The sequence below is a fragment of the Lagopus leucura genome, unplaced genomic scaffold (genome assembly GCF_019238085.1).
Source record: "Lagopus leucura isolate 7727_CA_CO unplaced genomic scaffold, USGS_WTPT01 Super-Scaffold_100002, whole genome shotgun sequence".
Classification (NCBI taxonomy): Eukaryota; Metazoa; Chordata; class Aves; order Galliformes; family Phasianidae; genus Lagopus; species Lagopus leucura.
The window spans coordinates 73,972,348-73,996,179 of NW_024962263.1; the positions used below are offsets into that span (position 1 = coordinate 73,972,348).

Below are 23,832 nucleotides of genomic sequence, written 5' to 3' on the forward strand. Positions count from 1 at the left end.
CGGTGCCCCGCGGCCAGAGGCCAATGACGGCCGGTGCCGTCACGGCGCCGCGTCACGCGGGCGGCCGCCAAGATGGCGAAGGTTTCGGAGATGTACGACGTGACCTGGGAAGGTAACGCCGCGAACAGCCGCCGGCCCGGCTAGGGACGGACCGGGAGGGCCTTGCGCCTCGGTGCGGCCCAAGCGGTCGGCTCGGAGTTCCGCTGCGCTCCGGGCCCGAGCGGGCCGGAGCCGGTGTGCTCAGGCCGGGCGGTGAGGCGAGGTGACGGCGGCTCTTGCCGGATGCTCGGGCTGTGCCGCCGGAGGGCCCGTCTCGGCGGCCTGCCGCAGCCAGTCGGTACGCGGCTGGGCCCCGCCTGCCCGCAGAGCAGAAACACGGAGGGAAGGGGCGAGCCGCGTGCCGTGCCCGCCGCGCTGCCGGCCTGGCGTGGGGTGGGTTTCCCCGCGGAATGAGCTGAGCCAAGTATCGTGGCATTCAGTGGGTATATCGCATTCCTGTGTCCTGCCGGGAATCACGGAATCACAGAACTGCTCACGTTAGAAAAGACCTTCAAGGTTATCAAGTCCAACCGTAAAGGAAGGAACTCCTCAGCGGGGCCTGCAGCACATCGTGGCTCTGTCCTTCTCCCAGAGTCCCTAAAGATCACAGCTTGGATGTCAGATTGTTGGTAGTTTGATGGGTCCTTGCTGAAGGCACAGCAGTCTCTGGAGATATCTGTGCCCAGCTGCCTCCTTCTGCCATCTTCTAGAGTGGGCTTCTCCATGCTGTTTTCATTCAAAATTTGGGTAAACGCTAGAAAAAGCATCTTTCCCTATCATGCTTTATACTGTTTCTCATGCCATTATCTATTTGGTTCAGTAAAGTTGTGTTATTTTTACAAGTTCTTTTTATGTATGTTGTGAGAAGTTACTGTAACAGTTGTAAAGGTGTGGCTGGAAAGTTGCAGAGAGGAAAAGAGCGTTAATTGACAGGCAGCTGAAAAGGCCAGTGACATCCTGGCTCGTATCAAAAATAGTGCAGTGAGCAGGAGCAGGGGGGTGATTGTCCCTCTGTGCTCAGCACTGGTCTCGCCTTGAGCGCTGTGTTCAGTTTTGGGCCTATCACTACAAAAAAGACATTGAGGTCTGGGAGTGTATCCAGGGCAGAGCAAAGAAATGCGAGTAATCTGAAACACAAATCTCATGAGGAGCAGTTGAAGGAACTGGGATTGTCCAGTCTAGAGAAGAGAAGGCTTAGGGCAGACCTTATTGCTCTCTGCAACTCCCTGAAAGAAGGCTGCGGGAAAGTGGAGGTCAGCCTTTTCTCCCAGGTAACAATAATGTAATGATAAGTGACAGCCTTAAGTTGCCCCAGGAGTGGTTCAGGTTGGATATTAATAAACATTTCTTCTCCGGAAGTGTGATGAGGTTTTGGAACAGGCTGCCCAGTGAGCTCTTGTGTTGTCTGTTGTTTAAGCTGCTTGGCTTACATGGTTGTGCACTAAGGAGTTTGATGTTTTCATGTGAGAAGTTTTTCAAGGAATTCTGTATAATTACTGAAATTACCAACAAGACTTATATAACAGGCTGTGCATATGAAGCCTTTTTTTTTTTTTTTTTTTTTTTTTTTTTTTTGCAAGTATGTGTGTTGGTGAACATTATATACAACAAAGAGAAAATCCCAAATGGATTGTAAAGCTGAACACTGACTTCAGCATCTCTACTCATTAAGAACATCCACTTTAGATGACAAAATTGCTTCCTTCCTCTGACTTAGATGCTGAATTCACATTTACTATGTATGGGAAGACTCAAAAATAGAAAACAATCTCACATTTTCATCTGTTTGCAATTAAATGGTGATGAAATGTTTTTGTTGTGTTCCATTCTGTGTTTGCTTCTTTGTATTCCTATTTTCTGCCAATACTAAAGGACAGACCAGTTTACTCTGGATTTTATGTACGAATTGATGTGATTAAAGCAGGCAAAGGTGAGATCCTGAGATTTGAGGCCACTTTGAAAGCAAAGTTGGTGCAGCCAAAGGCAGCATCAGCACTGCCAGTTGAATTTCCTTTGCCTCTTCCTGCAAGTGCAGAGTGCCGGTCAGGCTGGAGCAAGGACTGGGGCTGGAGACCTGCCTGGAGCAGGAGCCAGGGCCGTACAGACAGTGCGGGTGGAGGTGAGCCCATTCTGCCAGCGGTGATGTGGCTGAGGGGGTTTGTTTGCTTGGTATTTTAAGAGGAGAGAGTTGAGCTGAGGTGTGGTGGGAGATCTGGTATCTCTAACAGAACGGCGATATAAACATGAGCTCCAGGAATGTAACAGCTAGGGATTGACTAGGGCACTGGTTTTTGTGTGTCGGTGTCACATTTTCCCTTGTATGTCTTGTTTGTTTCTCTTCGTATGTCTCTGCTAACAGGGCTAACTACCTTCATTTCATGAGGTGCTTTTAGATGCTGAAGACCTGTGGTTCAGCTGAATACATACGAGTCATTATAAAAGGATTGCATAGTATCTGGTTGCTCAGCCCGTATTACCTGACACCTTAACAAGAACAAAAACAAAATAGGCACTATTTCCTTTGGCTTCCTGTAGGCTGCTGCGTATCTTTAGGGAACAACAAACACTGTGGCAAGTAATTTAAATGCTATTCTGTTTGGAAGTGTGCTGGAATGAAGACACTGAGAATTTCCAAGTAAATGCATAGTTGGGAGTCAGTTGGCTTATTTATTTGCATGCATTTAGCTTGTCAGTTTCTGTGAATGTTTGTGTTCTCTCACATTCTTGCTGTCTAACTTTGAATTTCCAGGGAGCATCATGTGTCTAGAACCATTTAACTTTACTTGTGCACATGAAACATAACCGTGTGATGGTTTTGGTTGAAATTCAAAAAGCAAAATGTAGCACAAAAGCAGTCTTGTGGGTGATCCAAGATCACTTCAGGTAGATAGAACAAAGTTCGGTGCTTAGTTTTTAGCTGTCAGTCATGTTAACTGTGTGTTTGGAAGTGCAAAAGAAGCTGCCAGTGATTAGATCTACCATTGCATTTGTTTTCCCAGTTGCTGTAAAGTAAATAAAAAAAGAAACTGGCAACAATTTTCATGATATGTTCATTTTCAGTAAAACCACTATCTAATAGTGAAAGCTATTTTCCTTTAGTTCCTCAAAATGTGTTCTTGTGTACGGGACACATACATGTGTCCAGATGTAAATATGTACACAAAGTCATTCTTAGCAGTTTTCTGTTCCAAAGAATGAGGAAAACCTCAGCTAGGTAGTGCTGAGTAGTGCTTTCTAGATGACTTTGTGTCTGCCTACACTCTTGGACATTTGTAGTAAATGTACTCTTGAAATTGGAAGCAAACACAAATCCTAATGTTAAAAAAAAAATCACCTTTTCCATTCTGACTTACCTAAATAAGCAATGGTTGCTTTTACCTCTGAGCACTTCTGTGGTGTAGGTAGAAAGCTTTTGCTTCCATGACTGTCTTGTAGTTTGTTTTGCTAGGAGCATGCAGATCCTTTTTGGAATGGAATTTTATGCCATTTCTTACACTGGTGAAAGTGAACTGCTGTTGAGTTCTCATAGTTATTCTAATGCTTTCTTTACTTGAAAATGTATTCACGTGGAGCAGAAATAGTTTTGATGTTGTTTTGTAAATACAAATGTAAAACTACTTGAAAGAAAACTCTTGAAGCCTGTTTTTCTTAAAACTGGGCAACATCCATTAAATTTTATTGTTTACTGAGTAACCAGCACCCTGCAAAGCTAGGAGTTGAATTATTTATATTACAGTGTGAGCAAGGCTTGAGTGATTCAGGCTCCAGAGGTCTCATACATACACACATCTATTAATGGAAATCACTTTTTCAGATCTATTGCTTTCTAAACCTTGCTTCATATGCATATTTTAAGAAATAAAGTTCAAATTCCATTCCTATCTGGGAATCTGAATATTTTCTCTTCAATTCTTTTCTCTTTTCCCTTCAGATATGCGTGATAAAATGAGAAAATGGAGGGAAGAAAACTACCGAAACAGTGAACAGATAGTGGATGTTGGAGAAGAGTTAATTAATGAATATGCATCTAAGCTTGGAGATGACAGTAAGGGAGTGTTTGTCAGAATATCCATTGCTTTTAGATTTTATTTCATTTATCTGATTTTAGTTTGCACTTTTTGACTTCTCTGACATTTTCTATTTCTCTGTTGCCTTCATGCATCTGATTGGGAAAATAGGACTTTTTAAAGTCTTAATGGGTTGCCAAAATTCCCAGGCTCTATTTCTTTCCCAGATACAGGCTTCAGTGAAGACAGATGTAAAAATTATTCACTAAATATTTAATTTAGTGAGTTGGTTTGTTATTAGTTAATTATTAGTTAGACCATGATGTGAAAACAGCATATATATATATTTCATTTAGTTTTCATTTGACTGATTTTCTGTTCTTCCGCAGCATTGAAAAATTGAAAAAGGTAATCATAGAATCATAGAATGGCCTGGGTTGAAAAATGGGCTTCGTACAGCTGCCTACAAAAGAATTGTCAGTGTTTCCCTCTTATTTAGAAAAAAAGCATTTGAAAACTAACCTTGATTTTACTCTCAAGTTACAATGTTGTTGGTAATTTATGAGAATTACATTTTAGTAAGGAGTTCTTGAGGAGCTTGTTCCTCTCAGATCTTACCATTTTTTATTTTGGAATACTATTTTGGAAGACATTAGCTTCGGTTTCTGTTCTGTAACGTATGTAAATCAAATCAGGTGTACCTGGTAAGTTTAGAGTACCTGCAATACATGTATTGATATTTTCTTCTGCCATTATATGATTTTTCTATAGCTTGTATAGTTGCTCTCTAAAGTTCTTTAAATTCAAGAACTTAATGGACCTGGAACAGAACTACTATAATCTGTCACTGATTTAGAAAATTTGTTCCATTCCAGGAAGAAAACAATATAGTAAATTCCTGGCAGGAAACAGTTAAGGGAAATTTGTTTTCATTCTAACCTATGGCTGTTCTCCAGGTCTCATCAGAGGGCATGTCCTAATGGGGATCTGTTTAAAAGTTTGCAGCTATAATGTTAGGAATACAAGAGGATTTGAGCTTTTTGCCTTTCGGAATGTCAGAAAGTACTTTATAGTACTGACAGCAATAAAACTACTTAAATGCATTTTTAATTGATTCCATCAGTTTCGTGAAATGTCCGTTGTTCTACATTGATCATTGTGGATCATTACAATGATCCACAGAAGAACCAGGGGAAAAATATCTGGATGTAGTTCATTGATCTTATTTTCATTGTAGGTGTTTCCCTTTATGTTAAAAAAATAAATAAATAAAAATAATGATATCAGTTACCTCAATTTATGTCTCTTTTGTGTCCAGTTTGGATAATATACGAACAGGTGATGATTGCTGCCCTGGACTGCAGTCGAGATGATTTGGCACTGGTAAGTTTTTAAGCTGACTTTTCTCTCAAACCTTAAGTTTTCTTCCTGAGAAACTCTTCTGGATAGTTGCTTGGACATTTGTAGGATATTCTGAACTCCATAACTTGGTCTTGTAGGATATCAAGAAATAGACTGCCGTGAAGAAACTGCCTCCACCCACCTTCAGTAATGTGTTTAAGTAGATCATGTCTCTTCCAAGAGCCATTAAAATATTTACAGCTACTTTGCTATGGGCTAAATTTCACAAATACTGATGTTGCCATATTGTGCAGTAAGTGTTTGCTTATTAAAAAATTCCCAAAATATATAGGTTTTTTAATGTTTTGAGGTAAAAATGCCCTGTCATGTATATACAGTACCCTGTCATATCTATACAGTATATCATGCTGTCTTTGCTGGCAGTGTTTGACGCATTGGAGCAAGTCCAGTTGATGTCCATCAAGGTGAGTAAGGAGCTGGGCTACATAATGTGTACTAAAAGACTCAGATATAGGTTTGTTAAGTCTTGAGGAGGCAAAGAAGAGATCTTTGTTATCTTCAAATCTGTAAATACAGATTTGTAGAGTGTTATAAAGTTATAAAGTAAGTGTAGACAGACTTTTGTTGATGCAACAAAGGACAAGTGTGATAGGTATAAGTGGCAGCAAAGAAAATTCCACTGTCCAGTATTAGGAAAAAAAGTTTTTAATAGCAACAGTGGTGAACGCTTTGGGACACACAGTACAGAAAAGAAGTGGTATTCCTTGGAGATTCTGAGAAACATGTTGCCGTGTGGTCCTGAATCACCCTCATTAAGTTGGAAACTGGCTTTGTTATGAGTGAGGATTTGATGCAGGTGGCCCCTTCTGATCCAAATTATTCAATAATTCTTAATATAAATATTGTTAATGGTCATTTGGTTTTAGTAACTTTGTGTGCAGATTTATTTGAATTATAAAAATAATTCAGACTAAGTGAGCCTGTTTTGAACTCCTAACAGCTGCTCACTAGTTGAAAAACAACACTTTCCAAGGTTCAGGTAATTCGCAGGAATTACTTTCCCAGTGCCTTGTTCTCTGGCAGTCAGAAAGACACCATGTAACATCTTTGAGCTTCAGGTGGTGTCATTTGGGTGAAACCTAATGGTCTGCGATATGCAAGGGATCAGACTAGGGGCTGTATATGGGAGAAGGGCAGTTTGAAAGTAGGCAGAACCAGACAAGTTTTTCTTGAGATTCATATGTATATGGTACAATGGAGTACTGGAAAATAGAGAACAACACACTGAACTGTGTATGAACCTGGTGAACTTCCCTTTTATTTGTGACTCAAAAGAAGACGCCACTATAGTATAGTTCTCTGTTCAAACAAAAAAATAAATGCCTTTCTGTGTTCTGATTTATATCTAAATCAATTTTGGTCTTTATTTTCAGGAAGACTTTAATGGAATTGTTGAGGCAGCCAGTGCTGAAATATCAGCTGTGAAACTCTATTTGTTTTTACTGACCATGGCAAAGATTTTGAATTTGTTTCTGTGCCCTCTAAGAGGTATTGCTCGGGGTGAGGCAGTGCATGTTTTATATGCAGCTCAGAAAGGAGGTTAAAGGGTTAGAGCCAAACTGGATGATCATTGTGGTCCTTTTCAACCCAGGCCATTCTGTGATTTATCTGGCTTTTGATTTGTGTTTTTGTTGTTTGTTTTTTCCTTTGGTGAAAGTGCCTGTTACTGTAAGCACCTGCATTACCAGTGTTTAAATGCTTAAGTTCAGATGTATATTTCTTTACCTTTTGTCATAGCTTTAAAATTAAAAGCCAATGTTGCTGAAAAAATCAGAAAGCAGATTAACTGCAAATTGAAGTTTCACAAATAACTGAGATTTGCGATATAATTGCTGAGTTTCTGGGAGAAACTGAAAAGTAGATTATTGATGTTGTGTAGAACCAGTTCTCTCTGTGTGAACTTACAGAGTCTCTTGTTAACAAATGCAGCATTTCAGAATCACAGAATCACCAAGGTTGGAAAAGACCTACAAGATCACCCAGTCCAACCATCCACCCATTACCAACAGCTCTCACTAAACCATGTCCCTCAACACAAAATCCAAACGTTCCTTGAACACCTCCAAGGTTGGTAACTCCACCACCTCCCTGGGCAGCCCATTCCAGCTCCTGACCACTCTTTCAGAGAAGCAGTATTTCCTAACGTCCAGCCTGAATCTCCCCTGCTGCAGCTTGAAGCCATTCCCTCTTGTCCTATCACCAGTTACACGAGAGAAGAGGCTGACCCCCAGCTCACTACAACCTCCCTTCAGGAAGTTATAGAGAGCAATGAGGTCTGCCCTGAGCCTCCTCTTCTCCAGACTGAACAATCCCAGCTCTTTCAGCCGCTCCTCATAAGCCCTGTGCTCCAGACCCCTCACCAGCTTTGTTGCCCTTCTTTAAACCCACTCCAAGGCCTCAATGTCTTTCTTGAAGTGAGGGGCCCAAAACTGGACACAGAACTCGAGGTGCGGCCTCACCAGAGCTGAGTACAGGGGGACAATCACTGCCCTTCTCCTGCTGGCAACACCATTCCTGATGCAAGCCAGGAGGCCATTCGACTCCTTGGCCACCTGGGCACACTGTTGGCTCATGTTCAGTCGAGCATCAGTCAATACCCCCAGGTCCATTTCCTCTATGCAGTCTTCCAGCCACAGCGCCCCAAGCCTGCAGCATCGCCTGGGGTTGTTGTGGCCAAAGTGCAGAACCCTGCATTTGGTCTTATTGAACCTCATCCCATTGGCTTCAGCCCAGCTCTCCAGCCTGTCCAGATCCTTCTGTGGGGCCTCGCTACCCCCAGGCAGATCCACACTTCCAGCCAACTTGGTGTCATCTGCAAACTTACTGAGGGTGCACTCAATGCCCTCATCCATGTCATCAATGAAGACATTGAAGAGGACAGGCCCCAGCACCAACTCCTGGGGAACATCACTTGTGGCAGCTCACCAGCTGGATTTGGCCCTTTCACCACCACTCTCTGGCCCAGCCTTCCAGCCAGTTCTTTATCCAGCCAAGAGCGTACCCGTCCAAGCCATGGACAGGAGAATAGCCATTAGTCCAAGCCATTCTGTAGGAAAATACTGTGGGAAACAGTGTCAAAGGCTTTGATTGAAATATATTTGAAATATAATACATGATTATAGGGAGTACAGGTTAAATTTGATGGGAATGACTCTCTGTACTTCTGAGATGAGAGCAATATGTAAGATATACATAGCCTAGCTTATCATGCAGGGGACTTCTTTTGGTTTGTTTTGAAAAGTGCTACAGCAGGTTGTTCAGAGCAGTCTCACAAAAAAAAAAGGAATTTATTTTCGTCTCATAGCTCCTGAATTCAACAGGATGGTGACCTAGTTGGGTCTACGTTGAGTGGTTCTAGTCTCGCAGTACTTCTGCATTCTTCATCAGTATTTCTTGTATTGTTAATCTTTTTTTTTTCTGGGTGAAAGTCTGTCTGCAGCTTGTGGGATCCAGTATTACCACAAACAAGTTTTGTCAGTTTTTGAACAAGTGCAGGAGAAAAGCAGTGAAGGTTTTTCTACTTCACCAGCAGCTCTTCATCTAGCAACACAGCGCTTGTGCTAATTTTGCTAATTTTTACTGATTTACTTATCTGTTTGTATTTCTTACTTTGACCAGTGGATGTGATGAAATGGAACAGATTATGTGGATTGACCTTAGCCAGAAACTTAGATTTGAAGAACAGATTTTTAAGCTCACTTGTATAAATAAATGCTTTGAAAAGGAACATTGTATGTGAAGCTTTTAACAAAGCTTCAACCGTTTGTCTTCTGAAGAGATTCACCTCTATTCTGCTTCTCATCAAAGGATTCAGCTACAAACCTTGCACTGCTGTGTAGCCACAGCTATGATATGATTTGTCAGTTTGCTCTGGGGAAGTTGTGACTCAGTCCCTCTGTCAAACATGCCTTTTTTTTTTTTTTTTTTTTTTTGCTAATCTGAAGAAATCTGTCTATGTTGAATTCCTTTTATCCAGCCTGGATGTCTCACTGATTTCAGGAGTTAGAAGTTATACCTCCTCTGCCAACAGGCTCTGTTCAAGCCACTGACAAACATTTTCTTTGGATTTCAAAGTTTTATTTAAAAAATAAACACAGAGCACAGAATTAACATCATTTGTTCCATTATAAGGTATCCATTTATTAAGGAAGTATCACGTAAGTTCTTACTGTCTTTATTTTTCTTAACTGTCTTGTGTTATTATGAGGAAACTAAGTAGACTTCGGTAAATGAGTTTACTTATAGTAAATGAGTTTACTTTTCAGGGCAAATAACTATTTCCAGGAAGCCTCAATGATCTAAAAAACTATATGGAAAATATTTCTTAAAATTAGTCTTCTGACAGACAAAGTTTCAGTTTCTGAACTTCTCTTTATCAGTACCTTTTATTGCTTATTTCAAAAATAGGTGTTTACTTTTAATCAAAGGTCACGTTTCAGGCTGTTGAATTCATCAGCCAAGGACTTCTTTTTTCTCCACTTTTGTATTCACTGTAGTATTTTTTATTTTATTTGTACAGTTTTGTCTTCAAGAACTAAGGAGGCAGTTTCCTGGGAGCCATAGAGTTAAGCGATTAACTGGAATGAGATTTGAAGCTATGGAAAGGTAAAACCTTGATTCAAAAAAAAAAAAAAAAAGTATTTTCTACGTGGAAAGATGCATACTATTTCTTAAAAAGGAATTTGGGCATAATGAAAGCGTGGCAAAGCAATGCTATCCAGTTTCTACAAAGAAAATAATGGTGTGCATGATCATGTTATGTTTAGACATTTTTTATTGTGTTTTTGCTTGTACTATACAATGTTACATTTTTGCAATGTTCTGTCAGACTTTATAGATTGGAAAGAAAGATCTATTACTTGACAGTCTAAGTTATCATGCAGTAAAGCATGAGGCACTTTTTTGGCAAGGTCTGTGAGGTGTACATTTCATCTTGCAGACCTAGAGCAGAATATGAAAATGGCTGACAGACTTTTTTTGCTTCATTGTACTTCTGTGCTTCTGATCACTTCAAAATGGAGCTCTTTTTCTTTGTTTTCCAAGTCTTTATAAGTCCAGTAGAACTTAATATGAATCACTATGGAGTTCTTCATAGAAGCAGTTCAAAAATGGCAGAAAGTAAAAGAGGAAACATTGTAAAATATCCTATAAAATGTTTATAACATACCAAATTTAATATGAATTATTAAAATAATGAACAGTTGAGAACTTTTCCAAAAGGAGTGACCTTCATTTCATGCCATACAGAGTTAATGGGATTTCGAGCCTTTGGCCCATCTTTAATGAAGGAATTGGAATTTCGAAGTGGATACCTAAATACTTTTTAAAAATATATTTAGCAGGTGTTTTTTATCCATTTCCTTGCAAAATTAAATCTGAAAATGTAGTTTGATATGATCCATGAGTGAAAGTCCTTTGCTTGAAAAAAAAAGGGAGGATAACTGGATTTCATTAGCACAGGAGCAGTCTTAGTGCAACTAGAAGTTCCAGATTTCATGCTCTACACATTCCTGAAAAATTTTCATTAAACTTAGCAGTCTCCTTTTGATGTAGGGTAGAAGTACACTGAGAGCTTAGCAGCTTAGCAGCATGTTTTCCCCCCTTTTCTCAAAACCTGTCCAAAAGTGCAAAATATCATAATTCTGTTCAGATATTTTTGTCTACACTGAAGGTGCTACTGCATGGAGGCAGATCTCTATAGGAGTTAATGACCCCCCAAACACTATGTTGTTTCAGCAGTGAAGTGGGACTGAGCTTCAGCTTTTCAATAGTGTTTTTTTAAATTGTTGTGGTATTGTGGTCAGTTTAAATCCTTGAGACATGACTATGAGGTGTGCAGTATAACAGAAACCAAGATTACTTGTCAACAGGTTTTCTCTAGAAGCTGGAGGAGAAGAATGGGCTTCAGATGTGGGTCGCTGTGTACAGGAGCCCACCTATGATTGTTCTGAACTGTGCCCTAGGAAGGCCTGCCTCTTTCCACTGCCTATAAATGAAGCCTAAGGAGACTTTGTCTGGGGGTGATCACATGCTCTGTAGAAGTGCACTTCTCATTAAATTCCAAGTGCCTTCGAGAGTTGTTAAAATCCTGCATTCCTCACCAGAAAGGGGAAATAATGAGGAACATCCTCATAGACACTTGCTGATCAAGAGAATACTCTTCTGGAACTTGACTTAGTTAACTGGGGGTTATGGCTTTAAGTTCAGCCTTGTGAAATACATAGGATAAAGTAGCAGCTAATGGGAAACGTAAATACGGTGTTTAATGGCATTTCTGCTCAACTTGCCAGTAGCAGTCACCTTCTACTCGTTACTGCTTTTGTGCTTCTTTTCACGTTTGTGCTTTACTTTATGGTAACTGGAAAGCTGGGCTGTGAATGTTGTGGCAGTGCTCAGAAAGCAGTGTGAGTATGTAATGGGTGTCTGAGGTGAGAAGGGGATGTGCAGCAACAAAATCAGCAGTACCTCAGAAAAACTGCTTGTCAAAATATGTGTGAAGAGTCAAAGCATACCTTGGTTGTGTGCTGATAGCCTGGTAGCTGTGTAGTCCAATGTATTTTGAGTTGAATCGTTTAATTTGTCCAGTTTGGGTTCTGCACATGGCTGGCTAAACCATGAACCTGTTTCCCAGAAGACGTACTGTGTTTATAGTAACTGGAGTAATTTATTTTGAGCAAACTTGAAATAGCAGAATTAATTAATAAAACCTATGTAGTGGTGGTGGAAAACAGTTTTCTTTCATGACTTATGGTAAAGTCTTGGGGTTGCTCTAGTGTTACTAGTCCTTGTAGTTTACTGTTTGCAGCTTAAATTTATAAAATCATAACAAAACAGATATATGAGAAGTTTTAAATTGCAGTAATTAAGTGAAAAGTCATTATTTTGAATGGCCTATCAAATTCTGGGATTTCTGCTTCTTGGGAAAGAAGAGAGATTTGGGTTGTGGTGATTGGATCTATGGGGTACAGAAGAAAAGAACAGAAAGAGGGAGTATGACAAGTTTGTGTAAAATGTATTAGTTGCTGAAATAGTATTCCATGAATGAATTGCCATTTATTTTATTTAACTTTGTCTGCACAATTTTGTTTGCACAATTGTATTCAGTATAAAAAGTACAGGAGTGTTATTAGCTATTGCAAGAACAGTCATATAGTCAGAATTCTGTTTTAGCAAAAACAAATGTGAATGATTTCTTCAAACAGATACGATGATGCCATCCAATTATATGATAGAATTTTACAAGAGGATGCAACCAATACAGTAAGTTTAAAAAGCTTTTCTAAACTGCAGTGGTTTATTTGAAATTGACATTTTGTGGTTTTCACTGTGGAAAAATGTTTGTCATGTATTGTCATGTCATGTATTACTGTATTTGTTTCCTTTAGCTTCCTAGTATTATAACTGTGTGTTACCTTGTTGCCTTTGTAACAAATAAGATTCTCTTGATGAAGAGATGATGTGGTTTAATACTTGCTTAAACACTGAGTTTAGAGGACATAGGATTATAGCTGTTAACCTTTCCAGTAAGCCTTAATGAGACTTAGATTGATGTCAGTTAACAATGATTGTTATCAATTGCTTGTTTGAAGGATATGTTTGTCTATGTTACTTGATTTTGAGGAACTGGATCTCAGTATTGGTTAGACTTCTGTGCAGGTAAAATACTTTGGCTGTTGTAGACATTTGACAGTCTCTTGTAAACTCTCAGTGGTACGTTTTAAACCTCTGCCTTTCTGCACTTGTCTTATTTGATGTGGTCTGTTATTCAGGAGTTGAAATGGATTACGGGGTTAGCAAGCCTAATTGGCATATATAAAGTGCAAGCACTTACGTGAAGTAAACCATTAACAAAAAAGGGACGGTGACAAATTATTTTTAGGGCAATGTATCTTGAAATAATACCAAGTTGATCTCTCAGACAACATTGATAGACTAAAGTCTGACATTTAGCATTGATTCTGAACAGTTTTTTGATGTGTAGGTAAAAAGAGCTATTTCAGTTCTTCACTCCTAGTTTTCACTTTCCCTAAACTAGTTTGTCTTGAACTTTGTTTGCAAGAGAAATGTAGGTGATCTTAATAAGTCTGTGATGTTTATGACAAAAAGCTTGAACATAAGATAAGTAGATTATTGCCATGTATTTTCACAGATTTTAGTAATGCGCAACCCAAAAATACACTAAGTCTTCAAAGTCACAAATGTTAAAATGAGAAGGAAACCATCTACAGTGAAGCCACAAGAGTAGGTCACTTAGGTGCACATTTTATGGCTTTCTGCTAAAGCCTTTGAAAAATGGAGCACCATATTACAGTGACATCTGTAGACCACAGGTCTTTGAAGAGTGCATTTTTGTCAGTTTCGCTTTTCAGCTGTCTCAACATAGCTCATGTCATCTGAGTAGGGTGTTTGTGGGATGGTTTTCTAGAACAACGTAGTATGTTTAAGTAATATGCCTAATTTAGATTTTTTGTGTGAGAAAATCATTAAGATCCATAAAACATTAATACTTAGAAACATAAGATGTAAATTTTGTTACACTTCCATCACTTATTGGATTTCTGAAAATCTGAGACTAGAAGCAAGCAGTTTAAAATACAGAGCAGAAGTTTCTTGCTGTATAACTGTTGGATAGGTTGGCTCAGTCTTGCCTTTGAAAAGTGAAAATTAAAAATGAAGTTTGGAGAAATTGACATATGTAAGTTTCTTTGTGTCTTTTATCTGTTAATTATTTCCATGCACACATGTGACTGCTGTAGGAAAATAATCGAGATTTTTAAAAAGAAGCTGTTGCTCAGTTTGTGTTGGCAGTCACCTTACTTTATACAATTTCTTCTGATGTGTGGACACATGGAGTTGGTTATATATATTAAACAGTTTGGCAAGTGCTGTGAGTGAAACATAGACATTTGTTCACACAAATCATGCAAAAATCATACATTGCATCAACTGACAGTTTCAACTGGTGAGAAGAATGGGAGAAGCATTTTCAAGAAAAAATCCTTTATTTTAAATTCCTGACAGGCTTCTCCATTATAAGTGAGCCTTGAAATCAAATTATGTAATGGGCACTTGTGCTTTTGGATGAGGTTTTGTTGCAAATTTTGAAATTGAAGTTAACACTAATTGTTAGATTTCATTTCTCAAAATACAATTCAAAGTAGTTTTCTTAAAATATGATAATCTCTCAGTATTTCTCAACCATCTCAATTCTCAATATCTCTCAACCATCAAACTTCACTCTGTATTAAAAAATCTTATTTGTGTAACAATGGAGCAAAGTTAGTTTTGTCATTTCAGAAATCATGTTTCATTTTCCAAAGCTTGTAGGCGTAGGAGTCACTCTCTTCTCTAAGGAGGTTAGTATCCTTGAATGAAATGTGACTTCTGTGAAAAGCACAACTTGTGTGCCTTTTAATGCAATCAGCCGTGCAACCTTTTCCTTTCTTGCCCGTTTCAGATGAAATACAAGCATATTAGAGCTGTAGTTGGCAGATTATTCTGCCATTAAGGCTGCGTAATATTTTCCATCACAGGTCTTTTTTTATTAATTAAAATTTAATTTAGTATCCAATTGAAAGTCTTTATACTGATGCCAAACAGTGGCCAAGTTATTTATAGACCGGCATACTTACGCTGTTTCTCAGAACGAAATAAGGAGGACGTTGTTTTTCATAAGGATTGGGAGAAAAGACTTGGTTGTTTGTTTTTGCCATTAATTTATTTTATTGGGGAGACCTCATCCTGCTGTACTTTGGAGTAAAGCCTTGGATACTAACAGGAAAACAACTCTTAGTAGAATGCAACTTTTACTATTCTATGAGGAAAAACACCAAAATTTGTCTAAATTACAGGTATTTGAATGTGTTCATTTTGTGATATCAGTAGAAACTGCTGAAATTTTTTATTAAATACAGTTTCTACATGTATTGAGCATGATCTATCCCAGGCCACGGAGAGAAAAAGCAACTTCTAGCTATTGTTCCTCATTACTGTAGTGTTGTGGGAAAGGGTCAGAAAGCAGGGAGGTTCATTTCTTTTCTGAGTTGCACCCAGGTGGTGAGTATGGGAAAAGAAAGAACATCCCAAAGGAAGAGTGAAAAGGGAAGAAAGCAGAAATCCTGAGTGCCACAGAGAGAAGGACAGGTACAAGAAAGTTAGGTGGTTAGTTAACAGATGTCAGATATTGTGCAACAGGTGGTTTGAAGGGTAAATGGGAGATCAGAAAAGAGCAATTTGTATTAACACTTAAGTCTTGGGGATTTTTCCTTCTTCTTTTTTTTTTTTTTTTTTTTTTTATTCCTTTTTTGTTCTTTTTCTTTTTTAATAAAAGTAACACTTTACTTTGGAGCACTTGTTTTCTTCTGTCAATAAACAGCTTTGAGACCTACTGGTGGAAGTTGTCTCATTGCCTGTAGTACCTGGTATGTACTAATTGTGTCAGTAACTGTTTAGGCTGTAATAATGAAGGCATATACCAAGGAAACAGTTCTGCAGTTCTGTTATTTCACTAAAGAGAACACAGCTTTACTTCGTATCTCCTGAGGATATACCTGAAGGCTCAGGTATGCTACTTAAAAATGCCAGAAAATGCAAATTCTTAAAATGGCCAGTAGTATTTTCAGTTAGTAGGTACAATTGAGCTGTATTGATTAAGAAAATGAAGGATAAAATTTCATATAACTTTGTAATATGAAATTTAATGGCACATTTAATCCCTAGCTATTTTTAATCTGTACAGTGGTCTTCACAGTATTTTCAGCATCTTTCATTACTGGTCCTGACACTACAGTAGCAATTAAATTTTTGATAGTTATTGTAGAATGTAATGGGAAATCTGCTCAAAAATTGACATATCTATATTTTTCTACATGATATTCAAGACCTAATGTCTTGAGATGAGTTTTTTTTGCATAAGAATTTTACAAATTAAAATAGTATCTGGAGTGGTTTTCTATTTCTTGCTTGTCTGCAGCATCCACGTGAAAGGAAACAGTACTACCATTTAACATGCGTAGAGCAGATGGAAACAGCTCTGCAAAATTGTTTAGGACTCAGTTTCAAAGTAGATGACTTTCCAATTTTGCCATTGATTTCAATTTTGTAATGGAATTTAAATGATAATATAATTTTTAAACCGTGTGTACATGTCTGTATCAAATTATGTTGATTGCATTTTTGCATTAGTGTACCCTGGCAAAGGTTTCTGCTTTTGGAGAGTATTTGCATATGAGCATCCATCTATTTTGATAAAATAGGTAAGTATTTTTATGAATTGAGCCCTTCTGTAGATGACCTGTCCAGAAGTGCAAAGAAGACTAATTGTGAAAATGAAACTGAGATCACATGTCCAAGTTTTGTGCTGGTATCTAAACCACTCCACTGTCATCCTAGTACAGCTGTAGTTTGTCTTGATACTTCAGCTCAACCATCAATAAGATTGCAGAGCACTTAGTCAAGAAAAGGGGAAAGTGAGATAAGACACACAGTTCTGCCTTAATTCTAATCCCCAGAAAATCTGATGTCTTCATTGGAGTGATTCTTGCCACTTTTTCAACTAAGCTTTTAATGCAAGAAGACACTGTATATGCTTGCTTAGCTTAGGGTATGTGGATAATCTTGTTACCTTCATGGTCTAGTAAAATAACATTCACTGAATGAGGAATTAAAAATGGAGTTTAAAGAACGAGACAGTAAATTACTTAAGAACTTGGAAAGACCATGACTTCACCCAGAGTGCTAACAGCTGTTTCCAGGAATGATCAACAAGTATATTTATAGGATCACATGAGTTAATACACTGTAGTATTTTGAGATTCTTTTACTAGATAAGCTATCTTGAGATGGCTGAAGACATATTGGAGTCCAGATACTAGAAAAAAAATGAGTAAAATCTTAGCTTTGTGTATCATGTAAAAAGGCAGGAATTAGACATCATAAATAGCTTCCTAGCATTTTTTTTTTTTTTTAAATCATTGTGTATTTCTACCACCTTGACTATACAGGTAACTTATTTTCTTCCAATTCCTTATCTTTATTGATCAAGGTAAGAATAATGAGCTCTGTCTGAACATCAATACTTATTTATAGTGTGATCAGTGATAATTCTTTACAGTTCCTGCAGTAACAATGCATTTATTTTGAAGAGGCCTCCATTGAAGTTCTTGCAGGTTTGTCTACTGGAGGCTTTTAAGTTTCAAAAGGGAAAATTGCTTACCAAATGAAATACCTGCTAATAGAGGGAATTTTGTGAAGTGACGCGTATGCTTCATTACAGACGTTGATGGTCTTGCTGGGAAAGATGCAACTAGTCCCAGGTTTAGGTTTGTATGGTGGTAGGTTTAAGGGGAGTTGAAGAAGAAAGTTTGGCACTGTGCCTGACTCAGGATGGAGTTAGTGAGAGATATGAAGAGCTGCAGCTGCTGCTTTGGATAGTTCCCCAAGGAGGTCTGGTCATTAAACTGGGGGTGCAGAACAGGGATCCTGAAGAAAAGTTTTCATCTTCTGACAGTTGGAGCGTCATCTGCCTTTGTAAAACTTGTTTTCCTTCTTGTTTAATCGTAGTGCACTGAGATAGGGGAGTACATTCCAGCATTTTTCCCATGTTTTCCTTTTGTGGGTGTTAGCACTTTTTTTAAACCTTTGTGGAGATTTTGTTCCTTGAAATAAAGTATTTGAAGACATAAGAACAGCTATCCTGAATTTATGCCAAAAGTGCATTTAGCTTGTCTTGTTTTGACAGTGACCAATAGCAGATACTGGAAGAAGTGTATAGGAACTGGGTAGTCATACATTATGCTCTAGTCTGCTCTGCCAGTTTCTATTAATCTTCATGTTATGGTTTTCCTGTGCCAGAAGTGTTAACTATATATTTTATAGCTCTTCATGAAGTTTTTGCATTGATATTTTTTTTACCTGCCTTTTGAACTTGTTTAAATTTGTAGTAAGTTTGCTGTGCATGTGTCTACAGTATCATTTAGCAATGAAACTTCATCATTTATTCACTGATGAAGCAAATTTCTTTCTTTTCTTCTTACCTTTGTCTGCTGTGATCAGTTGTTTTCTGTTGACTTGATTCATTCTTATTCATGATTTTGTGGATCTTTTGCTGTTTTCATTACTCTAAACTGAGAAGTCCTACTCTGTCTAGCAGTTCTTTTTACCATTTTGTATCCTGAAATCCTGCTTCTCTCCAAGTGTCCTTTTTACTTGTATTTATTGTTTAGATGAGAAAGGAGAGCACACATCTGCAATTAGTATTAAAAAGCAGGAGCATTGTGGAACTCTACAACAGAAAAGTGATGCACTCTATTCTTTTCTGATAATTCCAGCGTTATCGGGGTTTGGTTTTTAAGGGAAGATTTTCTGTTTTGTTTTAAGACATCTTCAGAACACTGGACTGTCATTTTATAGAACTGCTTGTTGCAACTCCAGCATTGTTCCTGACTGGCCAAATTCAGAAAGCTTTGCTGAGTTCATTAAATTAGTATTGTTTCACCCTTTATGCATGCATCCCTTCATTTGGATTAAATTTCAAGGGCTGTTTATTCCTGCTAGCAGTTGTTCTTGTGAATGTTATTCTTTGCAATTGACTTTTATTCTTTAGACTTGAGTAACTCATTATCATCAATCAACTTGAGCCAGTCTGTGCTAGATCACTTAAAATTATGCTGAGCATACGACCCTGGGATTCTCTGTGAGGAGAACTGACTTTACTATTTTTGATATCTTTTAGCTACTTATGTACCACACGAAGAACTTTCCTTACTAGTCCAGGGCAGATTCCTCTACAACTGTGTGAGAGATCCCGTTGAAATTCTTTTTGAAATCAAAGCTCACTTTTAAATGGATCTCTATTGATCCAAGCCATTAGTGACTACTTTGAAGAGCTCCAGTAGATCTGGGAAGCTTTACTTTGTTCTTACTCTCCTTTAATAAATAACATTTTTCCTGTTTTCCAATTCTAGGCCTGAGCTTTTCGGCCTTTATGGCTTCCACCAATTTGCTGTGTGCTGGTTGCAGACATGATGGGCTACTGTTTCTTAGATTTACCTCTAGAACTCTGTGAAAAACCTGTGCTCAATATTGCTATTTATGCTTTGACACTATCCATAACATAGTTGCTTCAAGTCAGAATCGCTTTCCTGCATGGAACTTGCAACTCTCTTCCATGGTTCACTTAAAAAAAAAAAAAAAAAAAAAAAGTCTGGTAACAGCATATCTGTTATTGTGGTTGTATTCAGTTTATGTGGTATTTTTTGATGTCTGTGTAATTCCTTTAACTCCACTGTAATTGTTTACACCTTTGTTTTGATTTGCAATTTGCAGTTTGAAGGAAAGTATTTTAATGTGTCAGACTCTTAGACTAATGCACCTTTTCTAAGTTGTTAAATCATTAAAAAAGACAACTTATGGCATGGTTTACTAATCAAATGCAGAAGTTGATAAATGTTCAAATCTTCACTGCACTTTGAGTCTACTTAATGCCAATTAAAAGGAATCATGACAAATGGGAGATTAGTACTTGTGCCAGATTGGGGATTATTTGTCTTTAAAAGAAATAGCTCAGAAGGGTTTGTGGTTTAATAAATGTGACGTAGTAAAGTACCTCAGTCCAGATGATACTGATTACGGTATAAGTGTTTCTTTAAGATGGCATATGTCTTTCCATTAAGAATGCTGGATTTACAGAATCAGTCAATAACCATTCCGATATTTTGTTTTAAACCCTGGAAAATGGATCGGGCGAATATCATATCGTATGTTCTGTGCAGTCACTGCGTATCTTGTTGCAACACAGAACATTTTGTCCTTATTTTTGTCATTTTTTTTAGGTAAGGTGGAAATAGATTCAGTTTGTTTTTGCGTCAGACTGGTTCTTAAAAATCTTACTTTTTTAAAGAGCTGGGAAGTAAGATGTGAATGTCATTTTTCTATCTTTTTTAACAGAATTGTTACAACTATCTCACTATGCTCTGTAAATTTCAAAACGATCTCAAATTGGGTTGTTGAAAATAGTTCTACTGATGTTAAAACAGGTAATGAATTGCATGTATAAAATATGCCAGGTAAATCTATAGTATGGGTGAGAATCTACCTTTTCTCTGAAAAGTAACCAGTTTTTGTCTGGCAAAGTGACTGTTAGCATTGGTGGTGGTTCAGCACAGTAAAGCAGCTTGTTTAAATTGATGGAAGTACAGAAGATGACACGCTGTGTGCCTTTACTTACCCTACTCTCCTCAAGATGCTCAGGGAGCTGCCTGGACGTGAGGCCCTGCTCACTGAGGAGGAAACTGTGGCACACAGGGACTTAGAGCATAAATCAGAAGAAGAATTAGAAGTTTACAGCATACAAAATCGCCCACATCTGATTTTAGTGCAGGCCTTCTCATACTTGATTTTCTTAAAGCAGACACTCCTGAAGTCATACTGAATTTCATTCTTTATTTATATTATTAAAAAAAAAATCTGAGAGTTTTATGATATTTAAAGAAGAGCTAGAAAGCGTGATGGGAGAGTAGTCTGTAAATACAGCTAAAGCAATGCTGTTTTGCTTCTAGGTCTTTATCTTTCAATCAATCCTAAGACTCCTTGGGATCACAGATCTGAACAATCTGGATCTCTTCTACTGAACCACCTGCCTTACATGTATGTCTCTTGGCTGCGTGTTCAGAACGTTTTTGTTACATTTTTATTTGTGATTAAAAAGTGATATGAATTTCCTTAAAAAAAAAAAAAAAGGAAAAAAAAAAAAAAGAACAACCTTGTGTTTTAATTCCCAGCTATTTTTAATACTTATAAAAATTCTGAGCCAGTTCGAAACACTCTGTGCTTCCAGTTCCCAGATTCTCCTTTGAATGTTAGCACCTGTTTGAATGTGCGTCTTCCTCAAAGAAGAGTTCCTTGTAAATAAACTAAATTACCCCAGCTGTTCTGAAGGTGTGCATGAGAGCGAGGAGACTGCAGATTTCAAGCCCAGAAGCTGTTTTAATTTTGATAAAGGGATTGAAATTGGAAGTTCTAAGCACTACTTTTTTAAATATGAAACAAAATGTGTTATTTTGAAGAAATTTTATGTGCAGTTTAGAAGCAAATAAACTCCATTTAAAATATGTATAATTTGTCTTATTCTGAAATGTTACCTTCAGAACTTGGTCATTATGTCTAACCCCTTTACCCTTGATGCTTGATTATATTACATGACATTTTTGTTATAGGTAAACATCAGCTGAAATCTTTGATGAGGAATAGTTGTAGCTTGTCCTTAATTAACATCTTGTTGTTACAGTGATTTATGTTATTTGGGAGTACTGTGGTTAAGAAATAAAACAGCCATGGAGAGAATCTGTTTGCAGGCACATTTGGAGGACTTCCTTTCCATGCAATTGAAGGATTTACGTTAGAAATGAAATAGGAAGATGGCTCACTTGTAGAGTGTTCCTATTTGTCATTGCAAATGAAGCTGTCAGATGCGTTGATTGATTTTATATATTAAACAGATTATTTCAGTTCTCAGTGTATTTTTTTATCTGTCTTTTGATGGCTCCTTTTTCCCCTAAAATTTTGAAAATAGCAACTGAATTTTCAGTCCAAAAGTTACATCTTAAAGTAGCTAGTCTGTCACCTGGAAAAAACCTTCTGTCTTTGTAAGCCATTATTGCAGGCTGTGCTCCTTTGCCTTCTATGCGGTTATCCCACTCCCTGTTCTTTGGGGTTTCCTGCTGTGGGTAATCCCAGCCCTGGGCGGACAGTTTAATGCTGCTGCAGCACTTCCCCCACGGCAGGGGTAACGAGGGTAATGATCTGCTTCATGGAACTCTTCATAAAATGGGATAGTCACCGAGTTGGTGTTTTGGGATTTGAGGTGGTATTTTTTTTTGGTTTAGTAATAGTAGCAGCTGATAAACATGTTATCTGTTTCTTGTTACACTTAGCAAAAAAAACTTTAAGAAAGTTTAATTATGCTGTTATCTTTCTTTTAAAAGCTCTCTAATAAAATAAACAGCGCACGCTATTGCTGCGGCGATAAATGTGGTCAGCAGTTAAAACTTCCAGAGTCAGTTTTGGATTTTAGCCAAATGTCTCCCAGTAAAAGTAGAAAGATGAATGTCATTTCACATGTGGCAGTTTGACAGAGGCGCAGTGGATAACAAAGCGACCGTGGGTAAACCCACCATGCTGCCTGTATCCTAATTATTATTCTTGTTTTTAGGGATTCTTTCTCTACCTCTGCTTTGTGTTTAAACTGAAGAGTGAAATATTTTTTCCTTGAATTGTTTTCACTGGATTTGCAATGAGTATATGTACTTGGGGAAGTGAATAAACTCAAAGGAGAGAATAAATTCACAGTTAGCATTAAAAACATCTCTGGTTATGCTGATTTCTTATGTTACTTCAAGTAGTTTACATAAATGATGCATGCACTGCAGTGTTCTTCCAAGAGAAATGACATTCTGTCAAATTACATTTAAGAATAAGAAATTATTTAAAAGAACAGACATATTTAAAACACTGTAAAAATACACAAACTCTTTCAGGGTATATGTGAGTGTAATCTTAGGAAGGTTCATCATGAAGAAACTAATGTGAGAACTATCTGTTTCTGTGCAGTCAAGGCTTCTGTAAGACTATACCCAACTGAATAACCTCTCTGTAAGGAATGAAGTGGGCTGAGAGTTATGAGCGGAATAAGCAGTGGGACTATTATAGGAACAATGTACAAGTTTTTCATGAATATAATTATCTCATGGACAAAAGGCATCTAAGTGTGTGTGTACATGCAGATACATCATGCAAAACAGACCATCTGTCTTCTCGTGTCTGACAGCAGTTGTGATCACCCAGGGAGCAGGGCTTACAAGCACGGCATTTGGCCCATGGTGCTCTTTGAGGCAGGTTAAGCTGGAATTTGGAACTCCTATTCTGTCAGATTCCAGATCTGATGACTTTCAGACTGGTGGAGGTATATTGCTGTTTGCTCCAAACTGTGTCAGACTACTGGAAAGATGTCTGTTGGTTTGAATTACACCTTAAGTGCACCTTGATTTAAAACTGCTAGAGGTCAGGAGACTGTGTAACCATTGTATTTTGGAGGCTGGAATATAGTAATTAGCTATTAAAATGCTGTATATATTTTTCTCCTGGTGTTTCATAAGAAGTCTAATGGAGTTCAAAATTTCAGTACAGTATAATTATTGTTTGTTTTTACATTGTTTCTGATGAAGTACACATTCTGCCCACATATTGAAGTAATGTTTGCCTTTGCCATCAAAACAGCTTTTTCATATTCCGATTACATTGAAAGGCCTACTTTGTGCTCCAAAAGTGATGAGAAGCTTGTTCATGCACTGGGTGTATATTCAATAGC

General features: G+C 37.9%; 1 protein-coding gene across 2 annotated transcripts in view; it reads left to right on the forward strand.

Annotated features, from left to right (window-relative positions):
- Positions 1-35: 35 nt before the first annotated feature.
- The window catches only part of EMC2 (ER membrane protein complex subunit 2), a 37,519-nt gene continuing 13,722 nt past the window's right edge, over positions 36-23,832 (forward strand). The window contains exons 1-5 of one of the 2 annotated variants that reach the window (XM_042868841.1): positions 36-112; positions 3,971-4,084; positions 5,365-5,429; positions 9,988-10,073; positions 12,671-12,728. In XM_042868841.1, the coding sequence (XP_042724775.1) occupies positions 73-112; positions 3,971-4,084; positions 5,365-5,429; positions 9,988-10,073; positions 12,671-12,728 (363 nt within the window). In that variant the 5' untranslated portion in view covers positions 36-72. The remainder of the gene's footprint in view (positions 113-3,970; positions 4,085-5,364; positions 5,430-9,987; positions 10,074-12,670; positions 12,729-23,832) is intronic. The other variant, XM_042868842.1, reaches the window with a different exon arrangement.